The following is a 23,078-nucleotide window of genomic DNA, read 5'->3' as shown; positions in this document are numbered from 1 at the left end:
GGGCAAAGGCACAGGTCTGGGCACAACAGGGGAGGGAGGGAGGGAGGGAAGAAGGGTTTACTCGTGCGCGCATGTGTGTGGTGTGGTGTGTGTATCTGTGTGTAGTGTGTGTGTGTGTGTGTGTGTGTGTGTGTGCGCGTGTGTGGTATGTGTGTGTGTAGCAATGTGAATACACCTAGGCCCTTACCTGCCCTGTGCAGGGGGTCTGGGGAAGGGTGGTGATGGAAGTTGGGGGAGGGGGTGATGGAGATCAGGTTGGGGTAAATTCTGGGGCAAAACCCGTCAGCACCGAGTAAAGTACCCCTCACCCCGTCACAAGAGCCCAAGGCTGGTGAACAGCGTGGGCTGAACTGGCTGCAGCTCTTCCCCAGCGGGGGTGGGAGTGAGAGGCCCCTTTGGGCCAGGGGAGGGGAGGCCACGGAGGAGCTGCATCAGCAGAAATGCCGAGACAGTCACGCAGCCCTGCAGGCACGGCGCCGGAGTCCCTCAGAGTCCCCTCAGGTATGGGGCATGCGCGCTGCCGCCTCACCCTCTCCAGGCGCACACCTCCCTTGCAGGGCCAGGTGTGCCCATGCTGAGCTCCCAAAGCAGGCTCGTTCAAGCTCCATGGGGACTCATGAGTCCGTTCCAGGTACCCAGATGCACACACACGTGTGCACACACCCCTCTAAGAACACTTTACACACGTGGGCACAAGCACTTGAACGCTCACACTCTATGCAGGCATCTTCTGCATGAACTGCTACCGACAAGGACACACACAGTCATAATCGCTGCAGGCCTCCCAAGGCACACACAGAATCTGACACACGCAGGCACACCCACTCCATATACACAATCATGCACCCCCCCCACTACAGCAGCTCCCCGAATTCTGCAGCTCCCCCCAGTCTCTCAAGGATGGCAGTGAGGCGGGGCAGGGGTGGGGGCGGCTCCTCTGATGCCCGCCTTGCCGCACGGGCAGTCCCCCAGCTTGCCCACCCCAGCCCCCAGGACATTGGCATGACCCTTGGGTCAGAAGATGACCAAAGCCACCTGGTGCTGGGAAGGGCATGAGTCCAGTTCTGTTCTGCCCTTTGGAGCAGAGAGGAGAGACCGAGGGAGGAATGGAAAGATTTCCATTGGAGAGATGGCAGGTGACCTATGATTTCCACTGGAGAGATGGCAGGTGACCTATGACAAGAAGCTGGGAGCCCAGAGAGGTCAAGGCCATTGTTGAGGGGTCAGAGTCACCCCCCATCGCCAGACTGGCCCCTGGCCCATGAGAGCCACCTGTCCCTGCCTCACCCACTGAGACCTGGCTCCCTGGGAGCTTGAGGGGCCGAGCATAGGGTCCTAGCCTAGTCTCGAGGGTTCTGGGGCCACGGGGTGGTACTCACGGGTGCAGGCTGCAGACGGCGGGTCCAGGGCTGCACGGAAGTAGCTGAGGTCGCAGCGGCAGGCCTGGGCGGCAGGGGCTGCAGAGTGGCTGTGGGGAGGGCAGCGGGCGCAGAGCTGGTCCCCGGGGGCCGACTTGTAGAAGTCCAGCTCACAGGCTGTGGAAGAGAAGGAGGCTTCAGGTGAGCCTGCCGGGCCACCCTGATGGGCCTCAGGGGCAGCTCTCTGGCCCCGGGGTTCCTGGGGGATCCCCTGAGGGACAGAGGTGCAGCCCTGCAGCATCACCTGTTCCTACTCTCATCTGCAGATGGAGGGACTGAAGCTCAGAGAGGGCCTCTGACTTACATAGGGTTGCACAGCGAGTCGGAGGCAGAGCTGAGGCTGGGACCCTGACACCTGAGTCCCAGCCCCATAGTCAGCACAGGGCGGAGCCTCTCTGAATCCTCCAATGGCCCCTCCCACCCAGGCTCTGTCGTTCACAGGGCACTTGTCCTTGAGCGAGACACCAGCCTCAGGGGCAGGGGTCAAGGCTAAGAATCTGAGGGGGGCCGAAACCCCAGGGGTGTGACCTGAAAGCCAGAGAGGGAATGGGGGTGGGGGAGGAACGTGACTGGAAGAGACGTGTGTGATGAGACCAGAGGTTCCCAAACACGGACAGGCGTGGAACCATCCCTATAAAAACACAGACCCCGGCCCCATCACAGCCACTGAGTTAGAAGAGCCAGGGGTGGGGCCTGGGAATCTGTGTTTTACAAGCGCCCCGAACAATGCTGATCGTCCAGGAATTGCAGGCTCCTGACCCTCCCAGTCTCACCGTGGCTGACCCGATATGTTTCTCGTATCTGACCTTCTCTCCGGCCTCTGAGAGGCACACACATCTTGCTCCTGATGACCACAGCAGCCTCCAAACCTGGCCCCCAGCACCCCCTCCCCAGCCCCACTGCCCGCGAGATGACTATTCCTTTAGCCAGTATCTATAAGCACCTATTCTGTGCCAGAGACACAGCCACAAACAAGGTCCACATGGCGTCTGCCCTCAAGAAGCTGGCATTTTTCAAGGCGGCAGGAGGAGACACAGTAAATGAGGCTGTGATCATTTCCAGAAGGAAATAAAGCAGAGGATGTGGCAAAGCGTAAATGGTGGGAGGAGCGACCTCCCCTGAGAAGGTCTTTGAGTTGTGGCCTAAAGGCTGAGAACGAGTCAGCCGTGCAGGAAGTGCGATGTTGTGGGTTGAGGGACTCTCTAAAATGACACTGCTGCTGGGCCAAACCGTCACAGGCTCCGCATGGCCTAAACAATAAAGCCTGGTGTTCAAAGCCTCCCTGCAGCCTTCTTCAGGGCCACTCCCTCTCCCTCAGGCCGAACTAAAGGACTGGCCATTCCCCACACTCAGGAGTTGTTTCCTGTCTCGGGGCCTTTGCACATGCTGTGCCTTTTCTTTTTGTCACCCTGTCGAATTCTTTCAAGATTCATTTTAACTGTGCCTTTGATGAAACCTTTCTGGACCGCTCCACATCTCCACATGTACACACACACACACACGCACACACACACACACACACAGAAGCAACCACTCCTCTCCCCATCTTTGCATCCCTGTTCGGTCTCACCACCTGCAACATTATGGCTGTACTTTTTCATCTGTGTGTCTGACTCTCTCTCTGCTTGTGGGTAGATCCTTGTGAACAGGGCAGGGCCGCCTTATTCATCTCAAAGTTCCTAGGGTCTGGCTCAGGGTAGAAGTTGTCAACACTGGTGGGAGTTTTCAAAGTGAGCTAATCCGGCCATTATCTGCTCTGGGCAGAAAGACAACCCAGGGGTTCAGGAGGACCAAATGCTGCCCAGCCAGGCAGCTCCCAGCTCCATCTGTGGAACTGAACTCCTCTGCAACGGGGACCACCAGGAAACTCACTGGGATCTCTCTCCGATAAGTCTCTTTCTAGAAAACTCAGTGCTTGAGAGAAGCTTCATTTGCAAAGCTATGTCACTTATTTGATTGTACCTCTTTATCGTAATAGCTAAAATTAGGTTAATTTGTAAAATTCGACAAACTTGAGAGAAAACCTGAAATCAGGAGAAATGATGATGCCCTTAAGTTGCTTCCCAGACTCAGAGGCCATGGAGCCAGAAGGGGCTTATAGGCTGGGAAGTCAGCGAGAATGTGCCTCAGTTTTGAGACCTCTTTCCTGCCCCCTGGGGAGACCCCAAGAGGGCTCAGGCCTGACTGGGGGCTGGGTGCTTGGAGTTGTGGAGAGGGTCCTAGTTGACACCCTGTGATCTCCCCTCCTCTTCCCAGAAGCCCGGGCACAGCCTAAGAGCTTCCTTCTGAGCCCAGGAAGCAGACAGAGGAAACGGGCTTTGCGCTTCACCAGCAAACATTTATCGAACCTGTGGCTGAAATGAATGACACTCTTCCTCACTATACTGATCGGGTCCACCTTGATCAAAATCTCGGGAACCGTTTGCTTATTCTGTCCTTTATTTATTCCTTCACCCAAATTTACTGAGCCACGGACCGGACGTAAATAAGACCTAGTGCTGCTTTCAAGGAGCTGTCAGAGCAGTGAGGGGCAGACCAGGACACGTGCGGTGACATCTTGGTGTGATGCATGGCACAACATGACAGCCTTTTTTTTTTTGTTTTTTTTTTTGCGGTACGTGGGCCTCTCACTGCTGTGGCCTCTCCCGTTGTGGAGCACAGGCTCCGGATGCGCAGGCTCAGCGGCCATGGCTCATGGGCCCAGCCGCTCCGCGGCATGTGGGATCCTCCCGGACCGGGGCACGAACCCGTGTCCCCTGCATCGGCAGGCGGACTCTCAACCACTGCGCCACCAGGGAAGCCCCAGCCTTTGTTTTCTGAGTCCCTGACCATTCAGAGCTGTGCTAGTCCTCGGGTGTTAAAGAGCAGAAACTTGGGAGCAGGCTGCCTGGGTTCCTTTTCTTTTCCAGCCCCTTCCCCTAGGCTAAGTGACATTAGGCAAGTTGCTGGGCCTCTGTGTCTTCACCTGGAAAATGGGGACAATAATAGTTCCCACCTCCGAGGGCTGTTGTAAGGATGACAAGAGTGAATACACGTGAATTCACACGAGCACAGCGCCTGGCACTCATTACCACTGTACGCAGTCAGCATGTATACGTCTGTTTGGCAGAGAGGAAACAGAGGCTGGGGAGCTTGAGTGCCTCGCCCCAGGGTCCCCGCTGAGCCAGGTTGCAAACCCCAGTCTTTCCCCCACCAGCCTCTCAACACCCGGCCTCTGCTTAGAGACGGCCCCGCCATCCTGCCACTTCACCGGTGGGCGGTTCTCACACGCTCGGCTAATACCCATATGGCTATAAAGTGTCAAGGCTAGATTAATCCGCTCAATGAAAATAAAATAATCTTGAATAAGAATACTAATCACCAGGCCTCGGGGAGCCCGGAGACCTGGAGGCAGAGCCGGGAATTAATGGCCGAGACAGATGGAGCGGCTCTGGGCTGGGGCCCGGCTGCCCGTAGACCCAGGGCGCTTCCGGAGTCTGCAGTGCCCGGTGTCGGCCGTGCGCCAGGAGGGGCTCCTGCCCCTGCCGAGGGCACCTTGCCCAGGCCGCCTGTCAGGCCGGCAAGCTGATGGAGACCCCGGCCACCTCTCTCCTCTCCCCCACGAAGAGCTTGAGATTTGACAAATAAGGTGTCTGCTGGTGGCCGACCAAAGGAAATTAATTCTAAATCAGATTTTGAACACAGTCAGGAAGGCAGAAGAGCTCGTTGTTCATGCGGCCCCTCTGAAATGAGATGCTCTGATATTTATAGAAAGATGATTAGGGCCACAGAGGGTGGTTCATATTCTGTGTCCAGGTGACAGAAAGGACGGTAGCCAGGAGACTCTGGGGGCTGCTCTGTTGGGTGATGTTCTGAGAGGTCCTTCTTCTCTCTGGAGGGGGTGGGGGGATGCAGCCACGTGTGGGGGGAGGTCACTGGGTCAGGAACTGGGTAGTGTGGGGAGCTTTCTGGTCAGGGGGTTGGGAGATTTGGGATTCAATCAACCACTCCTAGCTGTGTGCCCTTGGGTCAGTCACTTCGCCTCTCTGGGCCTCCATTTCCCCACTGGTAAACTGGACTAGCTCCGCGTGGCTCTGACGTTCTTCCGTGGGTCCCTGAGGCCCGAGTGCAGTCTCCATAAGGATGCTAAAAAGCCATGTGATTGGGCTGGTCCCCCCTCCTGGGCTTTATTGTCTTCTCCGTAAAAGCAACTGCTACCCAGCCACTTCTGAGGGGAGCCTTGAGGGTGAGACTAGCGAGATGGGAACCTGGCAGCTGGGAGGGTGGCTCTCTCCATGGGCCTGGCCGCTGTTGCAGCCCTCAAGCGCTGGGTCCCTTCTCCTATCACCAGAAGGAAGGCGGGGGGGGGCACTCGGGTGGGGGAAGACGGGACCCCCTCTCCCAGCCCTGTTTGCTCAGACAGAACTGCCCGATGGAGAAGGCCAGGGCCCCTCGGGTCTCAGGAGGCCCCGCTCAGGCTGGGCAGGGGGCTCCAGCTTTGACAGGCCATCTCAAGCAGCCCAGCAAAGGCACCCCCAGTCTGTATCCAGCTCCTGCTCGTGCCCCACCCTCTCCCACTCTCAGGCTACCCATTAGGGAGGGGTGGGGATGGGCGACACTGCAGGGCCGCTGGCCCAGGCCTCCCGTTGGGGGAGGGCCTCAGTTTTGCACCTGTGCTGTTTCTTTGAAGGAGGTTAACAGACAAGCACAGAAGCCCACCTACAGGGTTAAGAAAAGTCTCTCCTCGTGCGATTTAAAACCGGCATCCCCCTGGGCTTCCCTGGTGGCGCAGTGGTTGAGAGTCTGCCTGCCGATGCAGGCAACACGGGTTTGTGCCCCGGTCCGGTAAGATCCCACATGCCGCGGAGCGGCTGGGCCCGTGAGCCATGGCCGCTGAGCCTGCGCATCCGGAGCCTGTGCTCCGCAACGGGAGAGGCCACAACAGTGAAAGGCCCGCGTACCGCCGGCATCCCGCCCCCAAACGTCACTGCCTGCAGTGCACTATGAATTAATATTTTTTATAAAACCTGTAATTATCTTGCAACTGGCATAATTACACTGCATTGTGATTTAAATGTAAAATTCATAATATGCTGCAATTCCCTAACCCTGCTTTGGCATTTCTTCATTATTTTTTATTAACGTGCCAGCAGCGTCAGGAAATGGGAGTGGCCTTGGCTTCTCCCAGCTCTGAGGAGGTCCCCCTGCTCAGGCCGTGGAGTTTCCACCAAGAGTCCTGCCCTTGACATGCTGTGGGTCCTTGGGCAAGACGCATTCCCTCTTTGGGCTCCACTTCCCATCTCTATCAAAAAAGGAGGCTGGAGCAGTACCTCTGAGTGAGGCCCCAACCCCGAAGTCAGGAGGACCAGTCTCCCTCCTAAGGGCAAGGATGTACTCTGTACAAACAAGTGGCCTGCTGTGCTCACTGGCTCAATCCAGGGTTGGGGGCAGCTGACCTTGAGCAGGTATCTACTGGCTAGCCTGCCCGACTGTTACAGCTTATACTGTCCTGGTTACTAACCTTTTTAACGTTACCCCAGGGGGCTTCGCAGAGAGCTTTGTGGGCAGAGGAAGCAGTTCAGGGCTCTGGAGTGAGACAACACGGGGTCAGATCCCTACTCTGCCACTTAAGTTGAAGGGACTCAGTTTTTCATGTCTGTAAGATGGGGATATAATACCTCGCTTAGAGGAATATTGTAAGGATGAGAAACTGTGAACTCCCCGAAGGCAGGGATGCCCTGTGTCTCTATTCCTGATGCCCGGGACACAGTAGATGCTCAACAGAATGAGTAACTGACATAATGTGTACTATGTGCTCATTAAAGTGCCTGGCACACGGCAAACACTCAAAAAATTGTCACAAAGGGACTTTATATCCCCATCCGAATAAGGGGATGTTGGGAGCTGGCTCTAGTGGGGAATGCAGTCAGGATAGGCCAGGGATAGGTGAAAAGCCTACACACATGGCTCAGAGTAAGACAGACCTGACTCAGAGCCCAGCTCCACCTCTCACCAGCTCTGAACCTAAGCAGGACACTACCTCTTGAGCCTCAGTTTTCCCATCTGTAAAATGGAATTGTAATACCTGCCTTGCTACAACGAGCCAATGAATGGATGTGCTAGGAATCCCCTTGCAAGCTGTATAGGCAACAGGGATGTTTGTTGTTATTGTTACTACCCAGAGGGAAGTTGAGAAGTACAGGGATGTCTGTGAAGGAACCAGGAGAGGCTGGAGGCCTGGAGAGCATTGAAAACTAGGCCACAGAGGGTAGAACAAATCCAGAAACAGGCAAATGTCACAGAAGGTGCTTTGGGGTTTAGGGTCCAGGAGAGTGAAGACTCGTGGCAGCTGGAAGTATGAAAAAAGCTTTCTTAAGGAAATCAGAGAGCCCCAGAGAGGGGCCAGAAAGGGCCTGATGGCTGGACAGAAGAATCTAGTCCTGGAGATCTCGGGGCAAGATAACTCCTAAGCTGGACCAGGCTGGACTCTGAAGCTACTTTGCACATCACCTGAAACTGTCAGCCTGTGTCCTGCTCAGTCCTGCGAGCACCAAGGGGCCTTCCTGCCGGCTAGGGCAGAGGGGTGATGCTGAGAGGCCTGAAGGTCCCTCTAACTGTGGTCTCAGGGCCTGTGTAGTACCAGCAAAGGGCTCAGAGGATATTTCTAGTGTCCTTCAGGGCCCCGTCCCAGTTTTCACTGAGGCTGTCTGGGGACAGGCCCTAGTCTCTCTAATCCCTGCCCAGGAACATCTCCTCCCTCAGGAGAACCGTTGGTCCCAGAAGCAGGCTTCACTGAGCTCTGAGTGTCATGTGTCTAGTCCCTGGGGAGATCAAGGAAGGGCAACCAGGTGGAGACCACTAATAGCTGGGGCACCAGCTGTCTGTGCACACCAGCCCTCCCAGGGTTCCTGGGCTGTCAGGATGCCTGGCTGCACTGCCCCCACATAGGCGTCTGCTGGCCACACACACATGCACACAGCCTGGGCTCTGGATCCGGCTCCTGGTCTGTGACACAGGAACCCCAGCAGTACACTGTGGGAACAGGAGTTATTTCATGACCCAAGTGCTCCTGGCCGTCCCTTCCCCCACATCCCTAGATAAGTTCCCCCTGAACACAGGCAGGCTGTGACATGCCCACCCCAGACAGTCCTCCCGGGGTGCCCCTGCCCGCATAAGCTCACAATGGCCTTGTACGCCACACATTCGCCCTGAGCCCTGATTCTAACCCACACCTCCTCCCGCCCAACAGGTTAGAAGTTTAGTGGTTCTGAGCCCAGACTCTGGAGCCAGACTTCTGGGTTCAAATCATAGCTCTGCCACTTCCTAGCTGTGTCACCTTGGGCAAGTTGCTTTGCCTCTCTGTGCTTCAGTGCCCTCATGTTTAAAGCCAGGATAACAGTAGTTCCTGTTTCACTGGATGGTTGTGGGGATTAAATGAGTTAATACGTGAAAAGTGCTTAGAATAATGCTGGACCTGTTAGGTCACATCACTGTTCCCTAGCACAGGCACGTACCCAGTAGTATTCCCAATCACACTGGTGCCCAGAGATGTACCTCTCTGGGTACATCATGATGCCCACGGAGGGTCCACCTGGTTGTGGTGTGTCTCCCACCCCACAGCACACACACAACACACACGTGGGTGGCCTGGTGACACAGGAACGCTGGAGGTTCACGCATCTTCCCAGGTGCTGTGTGCACCACCCAGGAGCTTGCTGACTGTGCCAAGCCTGCTCCCCGGCCCCCAGCATCCCTGCCCAGACCGAGCCCAGCTGCCGGCCCACCCGCACAGAGGCACGCTCACCCACACAGGCATCCCGCCGCTCCTCGTAGCCCGCGCTGCACACGCACTTGCCGATGGGCACCAGCCACTCGCCCTCGGCGCTGCAGTACATTTTGGGTGTGTCCCGCTCCTCGGAGTGCCGCACGCACTGGCCCCGCACCTCCACCAGCGAGGATGAGTCGGCCCCCGTCACCGCCTCCGAGAAGGCGGCCAGGTTGCGCACCATGGTGGGGCACTTCTTGTAGTAGATGCGGAGAGACAGGATGGCAAGGCAGGCACCGATGTCCTGGAAGGCCAGGTAGAAGCCACGCTTGCTGAGGGGGCCCACACCTCGCACCTCCGTGTTGAGCTTGAGGCGCCGCACACCCAGGTCGGCCCCGGTGAAGCTCTCGTCGGCCGCGATGGTATCGATTTTGAGGAACTGGCTCTCCTGTGTGCTGGCGCCCAGGTCACGGTCCGACTCCAGGTAGTAGAGGTTGAAGGTCTCCTTGCAGGTGCCTAGCACTCCGGGCATGCTGTTGCAGTCCCGCAGGGTGAACTTGATCTCGGCGTAGACGCGCCGGGCGCCGTCGCGGGGCACCCAGCTGGTGCGCAGCCAGTTGTTCTGGTTGGGGCTCATGACGTTGCACACCTGGTATGTGTGGATGGGCCGGAAGGACTCGTCCACCTCGTTGATGGAGTCCCACTGCGGGCAGAGAGAGCACAGCCAGCTGAAACGAGAGGCAGCACCTGGCCCTCTCTCACCACAAGCCACATGCACTGTGCTGGTAGCTTCCTGGGGAAGAAGACGGAATGTTCTTCAGCCTCGAGGAGCTGACCTTCCAGCGGACTGCCAGCCAGATGCCATGCACCCTACAGAAATGATCTCATAGAGTGTCACATCCTTCTGGGGAAGTGTTATTTGCTGCCTTTTCACAGGTGAGGAACAGAGGGGCTCAGACATAGAGCCAAGCGTCTGGGGTCACATAGCTAGTGAGTGATGGAGCTGGGACTGGAACTGATGCCAAAGCTACAAAGCTCTGACCTCATTTCTACACGGCTACTCCATCACTCCCAGAGTGGGGTGACCTTTCTAATGCATGAACCTGACTGTGTTGCACCCTCCGCCTCAAATCCTTCAGATACAACCCCTGCATTGGTGCTTGTTGAGTGACTGTCTGATGGATGGACTCCCTCTGCCTTGCTGTGTGTGATGTTCCCTCTGCCCCCAACCTAAGGCTGGGGGCTCACGGGCTGGCCTGGATCCCACGCAAGGGGGATACCAGGATGTGAGTTGAGTACGATTGCTCCTGTGCCAGGTGCTGGCCAGGAATCACTGATTCAGAAATAAACCAGTGACCATCACTGACACTATCAACAGAGTGCAAAAGCAACCCACAGGATGGAAGAAAATGTCTGCAAATCACATATCTTAGATGGGATTAACATCCAGAATATGTAAGGAACTCCTACAATTGAACAACAAAGAACCAAACAGACCTGTTAAAAAATGGGCAAAGGACTTGAATAGACATTTGTCTACAGAAGATACACAGATGGCTAAACAGCACATGGAAAGATGCTTGACATCACTAAGCGCCAGGGAAATTCAAATCAAAACCACGATGAGATACCACTTCACACCCATTAGCTATTATCAAAACAACAGAAAATAACAAGTGTTGGTGAGGAACCCTGTGCATCGCTGGTGGGAATGTAAACTGGTGCAGTCACTGTGGAAAACACTATGGCAGTTCCTCAAAAAATTAAACATAGAATTACCGTAAATTCCTCTTCTGCGTGTACACCCCAAAAGAAACAAAAGCAGGGGGCACTTCCTTGGTGGCCCAGTGGTAAAAGAATCTGCCTTCCAATGCAGTGGACGTGGGTTCGATCCCTGGTCAGGGAACTAAGATCCCACATGCCGCAGGGCAACTAAGCCCGTGGGCCACAACTACTGAGCTTGCATGCCTCAACAACAGCCTGTGCACCGCAACTACAGAGCCCACGCATTCTGGAACCCATGCGCCACAACTAGAGAGAGAAAACCTGCATGCCACAACTAGAGAAGCCTGCGCACTGCAACGAAGAGCCTTCGTGCTGCAATTAAGACCCAAAAAATAAATAAAAATTTAAAAATATTTATTTATTTATAGGGACACAGACATTTGCACATCCACGTTCATAGCAGCCCGAAGGTGGAAACACGGATGTCTATCAGTGGATGAACTGATAAACAAAATGTGTCTATCCATACAATGGGATATTATTCAGTCTTAAAAATGAATGAAATTCTGACACTTGCAACGACACGGAGGAACGCTGAGGACATTATGCAAAGTGAAATAAACCAGACGCAAAAGGACAAATCCTGTATGCTTCCACTTATCTGAGGTACTTAAGTCAGATTCCTAGAGACAAAGTACAGTGGTACTTGCCAGGGGCCAGGGGAAAGGGGGCAGGGGAGTTACAGTTTAATGAATACAGAGCTTCAGTCTGGGAAGATGAAAGACTTCTGGAGATGGAGGGTGGTGATGGCCATATAACAACGTGAATGTACTTAATACCACTGAACGGTAGGCTTAAAAATGGTTAAGATGGTAAATTTTATGTTAAGTGTATTTTATCACAATTTTCTTTTTAAAAAAGAAAGAAATACACCAGAAATACTCCCTGCCCCCAAGCACCTCACGTCCTCACAGAAAAGGTGTGGAGGGTGACACATCGAAGGGGGTGGGCACATAGGGTATGGCGAACCTTCCTGTAGGCTGAAGCAGGACCCTCCTTCGGGGATGGGAGGGACGAGCCCCAGCAGAAGCTGGGAGGTGTAAGTAATGTTCTGCAAGCCCAGTGTGGACACAGAAGCGTCGTACTGAAGACACAGTGTTGTGAAATGATCCGAAAGTCCAGAGGCCTGGGTTCTGGGCCTGGGTCAGTCTCTAAATGGCTGTGTGACGTTGGGCAAATTGCTGCTCCTCTCTGGGCCCCAGCTTCCTCAGCTGCAGAATGCTGATCAGCCAGGGGCAGTCACTGTTGGGCTGAGCTCAGTGGACTCTGGAAGAGGAGGGGGAGGGGCTGGTGGCCAAGGGCAGAGGGAGGGGCCAGGCTCTGGGTCCCCATCCTGGCTCCACCAGAGGTGTAGCCCCTTGATCTCTCTTGGGCCTCTATGTGTATTGTCCTTGAACTAGAGATCCTACTGCTTAAGCAGGGGGTCGGGGAGGGGAGGAAGGAGGTGAAGACCACGCCTCACGGGGCTCCGAGAATCTGCGGGGTCCTGAGCTGTCCCACAAGCTCTGGAGTGGGGACTGTGGGCATCTCAAGTCTTTCCTTTCTGACGAAAGTCCCTCGGTCTGACTTCGTCTTGGCCAGTTATATATGCCAGTCCTCAGTGCCCTTATCTGTAAGAGGGGCTCAGAAAGGCCCCACTTCAGTGAGGCTTGAGAGGATGAAAGGAGATGCCTACAAAGTGCTTAGCTTGGGCCTGGCACAGAAGGCACCCGAGGAACAGGACTGGTATGATGCTGAATGGGCAGCCTCTTCCCAGCCCACCTGTGCCTGGGGAAGCAGTCCAGGGCGTGCCCGCCTCACCTGAAAGGCTGCGTGGCTCCTGCCTGCCCCACTCCAAGAAGGGCCCCCACACTGCACCCCGCTCTGCAGCTGGGGCTCTGGGCCGCACTGAGTCACATCTGGGGTTAAAGTCATTGTCACAATTAATGGAGCACCAAAGAGCCAGCCAGCTGCTCACTGTCTGTTTCCTGCCAGGGACCTGGATAAATTAATCAGCTCAATCTGAGTCTGCTCCAGCCGCTCCACCAGTGCCAATGGCCTGGCTCAGCCCAGGGGCTGCTGCAGACACCCAGAGGGGCATAAATTCCTGGAGGGTGGGAAAGGGCGGAATCAGCCCTGTTCTCCACCTGGGGCACTCCCACCCCAGCCACCTCTCTGCCCCCTGGCACACTCCTCCTCCAGCCCCCACCACCGCTCTGGAACTCTGTCCCCCTCCCGGAACAGAATGCAGCAAACCAGCTGTGCGTCCCTGGGTATATCACATTCCCTCTCTGAGCTTTGGGCTTCTCATGGGTCAAAGGGCGTAGTTAATGCCTGCCCCTTTCATCTACTTCATCAAGCGAGACAATAAAAAGGAAAGTTCATGGGCTTCCCTGGTGGCGCAGTGGTTGAAAGTTCGCCTGCCGATGCAGGGGACACGGGTTCGTGCCCCGGTCCGGGAAGATCCCACATGCCGCGGAGCGGCTGGGCCCATCGGACACGGGTTCGTGCCCTGGTCCGGGAGGATCCCACATGCCGCGGGGCGGCTGGGCCCGCGAGCCATGGCTGCTGAGCCTGCGCGTCAGGAGCCTGTGCTCCGCAACGGGAGAGGCCACAACAGTGAGAGGCCCGTGTACCGCAAAAAAAAAAAAAAAGGAAAGTTCACAAATGGCTGTTAATTCACCAGGTAAGGTGGAGCACCACCCAGTATGTGGAAGGAGGGGTCCAAAGAGAGGGGCGCAGCCTGGTTAAAAGCATGAGCTCTGGGGCCAGACTCTCCTGACCTTAGCAGAGATGCTTAACCTCTCAGAGCATCTGGTTTCTTGCCAGTACGATTGTCCTTTTCCCGCATCATCTCACGGATGAAAACTGCGTGGAACAGGTTCTGTGATCATCCCTGTGTTATAAACGAGCAGCTGGAGGCGAGGTAAAGCGACTGGCCTGAGTCACACTGATGAGAGGCGGCACAGCACCAGCTCGTTCAGACCCAGCACCGCTGGCTTTAGGCCTGTGGCCTGGCGGACAATCTGCTAACTCTGTGATGCTGGAGACAGTCCTGGATAACCCTGCTACCCAGGGTGCTTAACAAACTCCAGAATCAGAAGCGTGGATGGAACCTCAAGGACCATCACTCTCCACCCAGCTGACACTTATTAAACAAAGGATTCCCAGGCCCCTCCCCAGACCCACTGGATGTGGGCATCTGTGTGTTTCACCTGCCAGCCTGGCACAGGTTCAGGATCTAGAGTTTGGAAACCTTCTTTCCTCTCTGGGCAAGCCCAATCTCCAGGCCCCATAATGATGGGAGGTGGTCCCTGGCTCAGTAGATAATGCAGCATTGGTTCCCACCCCTTCACAAGGTGGCACAAGGGACTCAACACAGGCTCCAGGCCCAGAGAGATCTGAGTTTGCGTCCATCACTTGGAACCTGTCTGATGGTGGCTTTTTCTCATTGCTCTGAGCCTCAGCTTCCTCATCTGTGCAATGGGATGGCTGCACCCACTTGCAGGATTGGTAGTAGGGATGAAATGAGATAACGTCCATGAATTGTTAAGAGCTATGTGAATATAAGTTATTTGTTCTAACTCCTAAACGAAATGAGGTAACTCTGAGCCACTCTTGTTTTTTTTGGTTGTGCCACACAGCTTGCGGGATCTTAGTTCCCCGACCAGGTATTGAACCTGTGCCCTCAGCAGTGAAAGAGCAGAGTCCTAACCACTGGACCACCAGGGAATTCCCTGAGCCCCTCTTTACAGCACCCAGTAAACAAAAGAACCTTAGATCACCAACGTGATCGACCAAAACCCAAGTCTGGCCATATTCCTCACCCCCCGCTTAAAACCCTTCCAACTTCTTGTTACCCTAAAAACCAAGTCCTAAGCTCTGAGTGGGACAGAGGGACAGAGATACCCAGAGCCAAGCCGGGGAGCCAGGCCCATTCCTTCCTAGCTGCTGGGCCTCAGGGGAGATGCTGACCCAACCGACATCCAGGCAGTCACCTGCTCACGGGTCAGCCCCTGCCACTGGCAGAGCCGGTTCACCGTGCCAAAGCCCTTCCACACCCACGCTCACCCTGGGAGACAGCCACGTGGGACACACAAAAGAGTGCTTCACAGGGAGAGACTGAAGCCCTGGGGGGTAAAGGGACATCCCAGGACCCAGCCTTTGTCCTCAGGCAGAGAAGGGGGTCCTCTGGGCTCTCGGGGGTCCCTGGCCTGCCCCTCCAGCTCCCTGAAGCCTGGTGCATCGGGGCTGATGACAGCAGACTCAGCTTACTGATACCTGGGGACGAGACCCCCAGAGAGAGAGGAGTTGGGCTCATCCTGACCCCAGTCACAGGCCACAGAGAGCCCAGATGACAATCTTACCCCAAAGTAAAGAAATATTCAAATACCAGCTCAGTATCATCATCATCATCGTCATCAATATATTATTATCCCTCTGTCTCCAGAGGCATGGGGGCTGCCCAAGTGTTCGTGAAAGAAGTCCTGGGTGTATGATGCGTTTGTGTCTATGGTGGGGATGTGCGTGCTTGTGTGTGTGCGTTTCTGAGCACGTTTGCAGGAGGAAATTTACTGAGATGTAACCATACTACACACTAATAACAATGATAACGATTATACATTTAATGAGGGCGCACTGTGTGCCAGGCACAGTGCCAAGACCATGGAGGCCAGATGGGCCTGGGACACAGACATAAGCATCCCACATCCACGCCTCAGACTTGGAGAATCGGGAGGCGGCACTAGGGTCGGTTCTGGAATCCCAAAGATCTGCATGCACTAAATTTAAGAAATCAGCAGCTCTGTCTCTGACTGCTGTGTGTCCTTGGGTAAGTCCCTTCACCTCTCTGGGCCTCTGCTTCCTTTTGATCTGTCTGATGATAAGACTGTGAGTCACAGCCTCTCCCTGCTCACAGAGGGACAACACTGGCCCCACTGCCCATCACTTACCCCGTGAGCGGGATATGTGAGCCAGCCCCAGTCCCCATGGATGGTCGACGTGTCCAGCAAATTCACTGTAGAACAGGAAACAAGAGCACATCAGACCCCTGGGCCCCCGTTCCCCAGTCCCATAGGACCAGCCCAGCCTGGCCACACTGGTCTGCTCTCAGCCCAAACACGCCAGCTCCAGTCTCTGGGTCCTTTCTCACTTCCCCATCCTTCAAGGCTCAGTTCAAGTTCTTTCTCTTCCTTGAAACCTTCTTCCACCATCACAGCCAAAACATAATCGTCTCACCTCCCAGAACACAAGGGGCCCCGAGTGCCAGGCTACCCTGGTTGGTGGTGCAGTGGGGTGGCTAGGAGCTGGGCTCAGCAGTCCAGGGGTCTTGGGTCAGAATCCCAGCTCTGTCAGTTAGACGCTGTGTGTCCCTGAGCAAGTTTCCTCCCTTCCCCAAGCCCCCATTTCCTCCCCTAAAATGGGGTGACAGTGATGCCTGCCTTACAGGGGCTTGTGAAGATGACCTGACCCTGGGCCACTCATGGGACATGATGGCGTTCAAAAGCACCCACCGACGTTCGCGCTGTTAGGTCAAACCTCCCCCCAGAGGACTGGCCCCAGCTTTCCCATCACCAGTGTCCCCCAGTGGGTGCCTCGCACCAACAGGTCCTCTGTGCACACGGGACGTGGAGGGTCTTGGAGGAAGAAGAGCTGCCTCGTACGGAGCACCTGCTATGTGCTGGGCTCTGCTAGGGGAGCCTGAGATGCCTCATCTGCGGCCCCCACAACACGGCTGAAAGGTGTTCATTCTTATCTCCATTTTCCAGATGAAAACACTGAGCCTCGGTGAAGATCAGGAACGTGCCTGGAGCCCCACAGGTGTAGCTGCAGGGCTGGCATCCAGGGCACCACAGACAAGGCCACCAGCCCTGGTAGCTTGAGCCCAAGGAGCAGAACCTCTGGGCTGTCACTGTGGTGGGAAGGAGCGCTGGCCTCAAAGGCAAGTTTACTCTAAGCCAGACCCTCAAAGGGGACCCTGCAAAGTACCAACAACAGGGTGGAGAAAAGAGCCTGCCTTCAGAATCAGATATCACTGGGCTCATATCTCAATACAGCTACTTGGTAGCAGGTGACCTGCACTTCACCGAACCTCAATTTCCTCATCTGTAAAATGGGGATAATAATATGTAAGGGTGGGCGAGGGTAAACTGTAAAGCCTGGAGTCAATGCCTTACTAAAGCTCGTTCCTATTCCCTAAGTCCTGGCCCTCCTGCCTCTCTCTTGGGACCTAGGAGCCATCCACTCACTTTAAGGTGATAAAGATGCACTAAACTGTGAAGAGCAGGGCTTGAATCTCAGCACTGTCTCTAACTGCTGTGTGTCCTTGGGTAAGTCCCTTCCCCTCTCTGGGCCCCTGCTTCCTTTGATCTAGCCGATGAAAGGGCTTTGGGCTCCAAGGTCCACAGCTTTCACTTCACTTTCTCTTCTATGTACCCCCTCTCCCAGCCAGCAACCAGGGGCTTCCAAACAACCCAATCTGCAGACTCCGGCAGGTCACAGAGGGTTCAAACGGGGCCCTCCTGGAACTTTCCCGAAGAAAGGCTGGGTGTCCTTCTGCCTGAGATTTGCATAGCTCTGCGCCTGCCCCTCAAAGATGGAGACAAGTGTCCTCAGGAAATGTAGGAGTGAGGATGTTCTTATTCGCTGATTTTCTTCCTCTTTCTCCTCTCACCCTCCCCACCTATTGTCAGGGGCCCCAGAGGCTGGCTGGAGAGATTACTTGCCGAACCAGGAAGGGGCTTCTGAGGTCCTCCCCTGGGTCCCCAGGGGCCAGGTGGGATCAGGGGATGGAGCCAGTGTCCGCAGAGGGATCTCCCTTCCCCGAGCCCAGCCGGCCTCATGCCAGGGGCACAGGCAGAGAAGCCTTCCCGCCTCCCTCCCTCCCTCCCTCCCTCCCTCTCAGGCAATGGAGAGAAAACTGGGTCAGGCAGCTCTCTCCTCCTGCTGGCTGGGGGGAGGGGGAGGGGGCCGCACTGCAGTTTCCCCCAGACCAGCAGGGCCCAGTTTGGGGAGAGGGTGGGGAAAGGGGACGTGTGGGCTCCCCCGCCCCACCCACATCCCAGATGGGGTCTCAGCCCTTCGCCAGCATCACCCGGATACAGCTCAGACCTGCCTCTACCCAGGGGCAATGAATGTCCCCCACTGGGACTTCTCCCCATGAACACCCTGACTCTAGAGGCAACTGCCTGCAGACTCCACTTTCTAGACCCTTCCCTCCCCTCTGGAAATCCCCAACCACACCTGCAGCTGCTTCCTGATCAGTCAGCCAGGGGGCTCAGATAATCCAAAAATAAGTCAGAAGTCGATTCTATTGGATTCAGGAGGAGTTATAGGATTCCAGGGCTGCTTGCTCCAATTCCCTCCAGATCCTTCTCTGTCCATCCCCTCCCCTCCTCCCCCTCTGTCCCCTTCTTCCCTACCTCATGTCCCCTTCTGTGGGGGGAACACAGAGTGCCTCTCATGGGAAGCTCCAGGCCCACAGGAGGGCTCATCAGGGCTGGAGAGAATTCCAGCGTTACGCCCATCCAGCTTGGGCCTGAACCCCCTTGGAGATTCCAACCTTTCTGCTCACCTGGGCTGGGCTCTCTCCTGCCTCTTGCACTGCTGGACTGCAGGTCTGTGTGACATCTGTGAAGTCAATGACCCTCTCTGGGCCTGTCTCCCCACTTGTAAGTGGAAGGATTGGACCCATGGTCTCTTAGGGCCTTCAGTGAAGCAACCACTTAACCCCTCTGTGCCTCGGTTTACTCATCAGCAAGATGTCTGTAGGCATCCTTCCTGGGCCTACTTGCCAGGCTATTCTGGGGGATCAAACGGGTCCCTCTCCTGCTCTGAGAAGCACAGATAATTCCTAAGCCTCTCCTATTCGACTGTGGAAGGCATTATGCGATTTCTTTTTTTCTCCAGCACTGTCACCTTCCCCCATTCCATTTCACTGAGACTAATACCTAAATTGATTTACATTCCCTGAGGACGCAGCGCATGATGGTGAGGCTGGAGAGTTCAGGGTGGCCAGGGGATGTCAGCCAAGATGTGAATGCCTTGGAGATCACCCCAAAGTGCTGTATAATCCACACCACAGAGTGATAAGGGTTCGAGCCTGGTGGGGCTCAGGGGCATCTCTGCAGGTGTCGGACCGTCCCCAGCAGTGTGAGGGACCTGGCATATGGGCACTTGGGCAGCCTGGGGCACTGTCACCTTTGCAGGACCCCAGCTGGGAAAAGAGCCCCCTCCCTGAGTTCCAACAGTCTCCCTGGCCGATCCTGGCTCTGCACTAGCCCAGGGACTCCTGGCTGTTCTATGTGGAACCCATGCCCCAGGTCTCCACCCAGGACTGTCAGACCTGCGTGGGTAACCCATGTCCAGCCATGGGTACCCTGCTGTGTTGATCAGATAGGTATGGCCTGGCCCTTGGACAACGTCTCCCTCCTTCTCACCCTTGACAGACATCCCCCCTTCCTCTCTTTGAGACCTTGCCTCTTCCCCAACTGTCGCCCCTCCCTGGACACATCCTCTCTCGCAGGCTAATGGTCCGTCCTCTGCTTGGGAGCCTGGTCAAAGTCCCCTCCCCAGGGGCTCTGGGGTTTGCCAGCCTGGGATTCTGGAGGGTGCTGGCTCCTCGCTGGAGAAGAGAGTTGAAGCAAGGAGCGGGGGATGCACCACCCAACGCCCAGAGCCTTGGTGTGGGCCCTTCAGAATCCTGCTGGGTGAAGAATCTGTCCCCTTCTCCCCACCCGACCCTGGGAAAACCGTGTCCTCAGGCCACAGCCCCAAGAGCTCCCAGGCCCCTTGTGCACTCTTCCCCTCAGCTCCCTTGCTATGGTCCCTGCTCCCTGCATGGCCCCTGTTTCATTGGAGATTATGAGTTTATCCATGTCTCTGTGCGTTTATTCTGTGCACATGCATTTCTGTGGACACGAATGCAAGTTTGAGGGTCTTTTTATATGTGTGGTGTCTGCCCATGGATGTGCACATTTTCATGCGCGTGAATCTTTACATGTATGTGTGCACATGTGTACTGGCCGCATTTCCGTGCATCTGACTATGGCGTGGGGAGGGGGCTGTCCATGCACATGAGTCTCTACAGGCCTGGGTCTAGGCGCGTGAATCCTAACATGTGTTTGTTTGTGCATGTCCGGTTGTGGGTACGACTGCATCTCTGTGAGCCGTTCGTGTGTGAGGGGGTGGATCTGTGGTATATCTGAGCGTGGATGAGGAACACTGGCTCTGGAGCTTCCTGGAATCTGGAAGTTCATCCTGCCAGAGTGAGAACACAGCTCTGGACCCAGGATGTCAGTCCCAGGATCCTGCACAGAGCACCAGGTCTAGCCTCCCTCTGGCAGAGCTGCAAAAGCAGAGGAGGTCCAGGGCAGAGGCTGGCGTGAGGAGCAGAACCCAGGGTGGCATCCTGAGCCGGACCTGGAGTGTCCAGCGGGGCTAAGATGTACGTGTGTGTGCGCGCGTGAACGCTTGCACATAAGTGTGTGGAGACCCAGACCCTTTTGGTTCCGACTGCTCAGCCCTCACGCCCATCCTGTGTCCCCTGAGTGACCAGACTGCCCCAGCCTTGACTCCGGACAAGACCCAGCTCTCCAGGGCCTTTCCATCTGCAGCCCTCTCAGCCCCCTCCTCACTGGTTCCTTCTCCCCAGTGCCCACCAAAGCTGCCTCCCCTCCGGCTCTCACCCCCTGGCTGCTGTCCCTCGTTCTCCCCCAGTCCTCCAACCCTCCAGCCCGGCCCACTTCCAAGACCCTCACTTGCTGCCGCTCATTCCCATCTTCCCCCAAACCCAGTCCTGTTCTCTGATCCTCCTTGCCCTGAACCTCATCCTGCGTCCTTGTGTCCCTCTGCTCTCTGTCCTCTGTCCCCACCCCTGTCCCCTGCCCTGTCTCCTCTCTGCCCTATACCTCTTCTCCTGTCTTCTGTCCCCCCGTCCTGTCTCCTCATCCCCAGTGTCCGAGCCTCAGTTCCCTGTCCCCCGCTCCGAATCCCTCAGTCCTTGTCCTCCTGTCCCTGTCCCGGTGTCTCTGTCCCTCATCCTCAAGCCCTCCGGTCCCTCTCCCTCAGTCCTGTCCCCATCGCCATCGCTCTATCCCTTGACCCCAGGTCTCACCCGCGGTGCCACGCCTGCCCCCCAGACCCAGAGATCCCAGCTCCTTTGGCATTCGGGGTCGAGGGAAAGGAAGTTGAGCCTCACTCTGGTTGCGCGCGCCGCGCCCCCAGGCCCCTCGGCGCCCCCCCCCCCCCGCCCCGCCCCGCCGCCGCCGCCGCCGCTCACCTTCGCCGCGCGCCGCGGACACGCAGGTGGCAGCCGCCGCCGCGGCCGTGACGACCCAGAGCGCCGGGGGCAGGCGGCCCCGAGCGGGGGCCATGGCCGGGCCGGGCTGGCGGGGACGCCGCGCACCCTGGGCTCGGCCGCAGCGGCCCGCGCGTCGGCGCGCTCCCTGCTCACCCGCACACCCGGCTGCCGGGCGCACACACCGGCGCACACACCGGCGCACAAGCCGACTCGCAGCGCACACGCGGGCACCCGCGCCCGCCGCCGCCGCCGCCGCCCCGGGCGGGGGCCGGCCCGTCACGGCGCCGAGCCAATCAGCACCGTGGCGGGTGGGGGGGACACGGAGCCCGCACCGCGGACACCGACCCGTGGACACCGACCCGCGGACACCACAGACCGCCGCCCGTGCGCACGCTCGCCCTCGCCCGCCCGTACCTTCGGGGGCGGCGCGCGCCCCACGTCTGCACGTGGACTCAGCCACCGCGCACCCAGCCACGGTTCGGACGCCACGCGACACCGGGACCCACGGACCCACCCGGGGAGGCCCCGCGTGGACACACGCGGCCACACTCTCTCTTACACACGTGACCCTCAGGCACACGCGCCCCCAGAAAGTGCCTCGTGGGGTGATGCATACACACTAGTTCACGGACAGAGGCTCAGAGGCAAACTCGGAAGCACTTTTACTTAAACGTTCTCTCCCCTCCCCCACCCCAATGACTGGGCACCCCGGGAGGCCTTAGAGTGCAGTGATCATGAGCTCAGGCTCAGGGACCAGACAGATGTTTCAATGCTGGCCTTGGGCAAGTTTCTTAACCTCCCTGAGTCTCAACTTCCATGTCTGTAAAACAGGGACAAGGGTGTCTATGTCCTAGGGTGGTTTGGAGAACTATATTCAAGGACCCAGGTAAAGTGCCCGGCATACTGCCAGACACACAGCCAGTGGCCAGCTTGGATGACGGTGGTTACTATCCCCTGCTTTCCTCTCCCCTGACTTCATTCACTCCAATTCTGTTCCCAGGATTAGAGATCTCATCCTGGGGAGGCTGCAGGCTGTAGGGGGAGGACGGTGTCGTGGGGCTCCCTCCTGAAGCCTGACCTACCAGCCTCCAGCCTGGTGAGCACCTGGTGGGCCAAGCTGTCCAGGAAGCAGATAAGAGATCTGCAGCTCCTGGGGACTGGCTGGCAAGTGTGTGCCCACTGGGGCAAGTCTCACCGCTGCTCTGCCTTTCAGCTGGTGCAGACCACTGCTCAGCCCCTCTGAATACACTTCCACTCCTGTGCTCACTGGGGAAGAGTTAGACCAACGGCTGGAGGTTACATGGGATGATAAAGGCCATTTGGGGAGTGTGTGCTGTGTACCAGACCCTGTTTTAGGCGCTTTATAAACTTGCGTTACTTTAAGCCTCACACAGCCCCGCAGGGGAGGTGCAGCTAAGGAGACTGAAGTGCAGAAAGGCCATCATTCGCGTTAGATCACACAGCTGGTTAAATGTTAGAGAGGTGCTCAGATCCAGATCCGCTGGACTCCAAAACCCACTTCTTTCCTGTGCGTCTTTCTTTGTTACAGAAAGGGGAAGACGGCTCGTATTAGGAGCCCTTTTCTAACAGCTCAGACCAACTGCCTCAAAGATGTAGTAAGCCCCCTGTTAGCCGAAGCGTTCAAACCGACACTAGCTCGAGACTGTTCAGGGACGCTGTGAGGGGGGCTGGGGTTCAGGGGAGCAGATTGGATTAGACCCGGAGAGGCAAACTCCAATGCCCATGTGAGACAGGCAGGCAGGCTAATGAAACCTGCCAAGGGAAGTGTTCCCAGCTCCAGTCAACGTTGCCCTGGGGGTATGAGCCCAATTTTCTGCGTTTTCAAGAGAAG

The 23,078-nt window shown here is 56.6% G+C and overlaps 2 protein-coding genes across 2 annotated transcripts in view; both read right to left on the bottom strand.

Moving 5' to 3' along the window:
* Positions 1-21,302, bottom strand: part of EPHA8 (EPH receptor A8) — a 35,950-nt gene extending 14,648 nt beyond the window's left edge. The window contains exons 1-4 of the mRNA XM_067723304.1: positions 21,206-21,302; positions 15,879-15,943; positions 9,202-9,865; positions 1,380-1,535 (exon numbers count right to left, since the gene is read on the bottom strand). Coding sequence (XP_067579405.1) covers positions 1,380-1,535; positions 9,202-9,865; positions 15,879-15,943; positions 21,206-21,299 — 979 coding nt within the window. The 5' untranslated portion in view covers positions 21,300-21,302. The remainder of the gene's footprint in view (positions 1-1,379; positions 1,536-9,201; positions 9,866-15,878; positions 15,944-21,205) is intronic.
* Positions 1-23,078, bottom strand: part of C1QB (complement C1q B chain) — a 119,081-nt gene that overhangs the window by 68,204 nt on the left and 27,799 nt on the right. The gene's annotated exons all lie outside the window — the stretch shown is intronic.

Source organism: Pseudorca crassidens, chromosome 2, assembly GCF_039906515.1.
Source record: "Pseudorca crassidens isolate mPseCra1 chromosome 2, mPseCra1.hap1, whole genome shotgun sequence".
NCBI classification, from domain to species: Eukaryota; Metazoa; Chordata; class Mammalia; order Artiodactyla; family Delphinidae; genus Pseudorca; species Pseudorca crassidens.
This window is presented reverse-complemented; position numbering and strand designations above follow the sequence as displayed.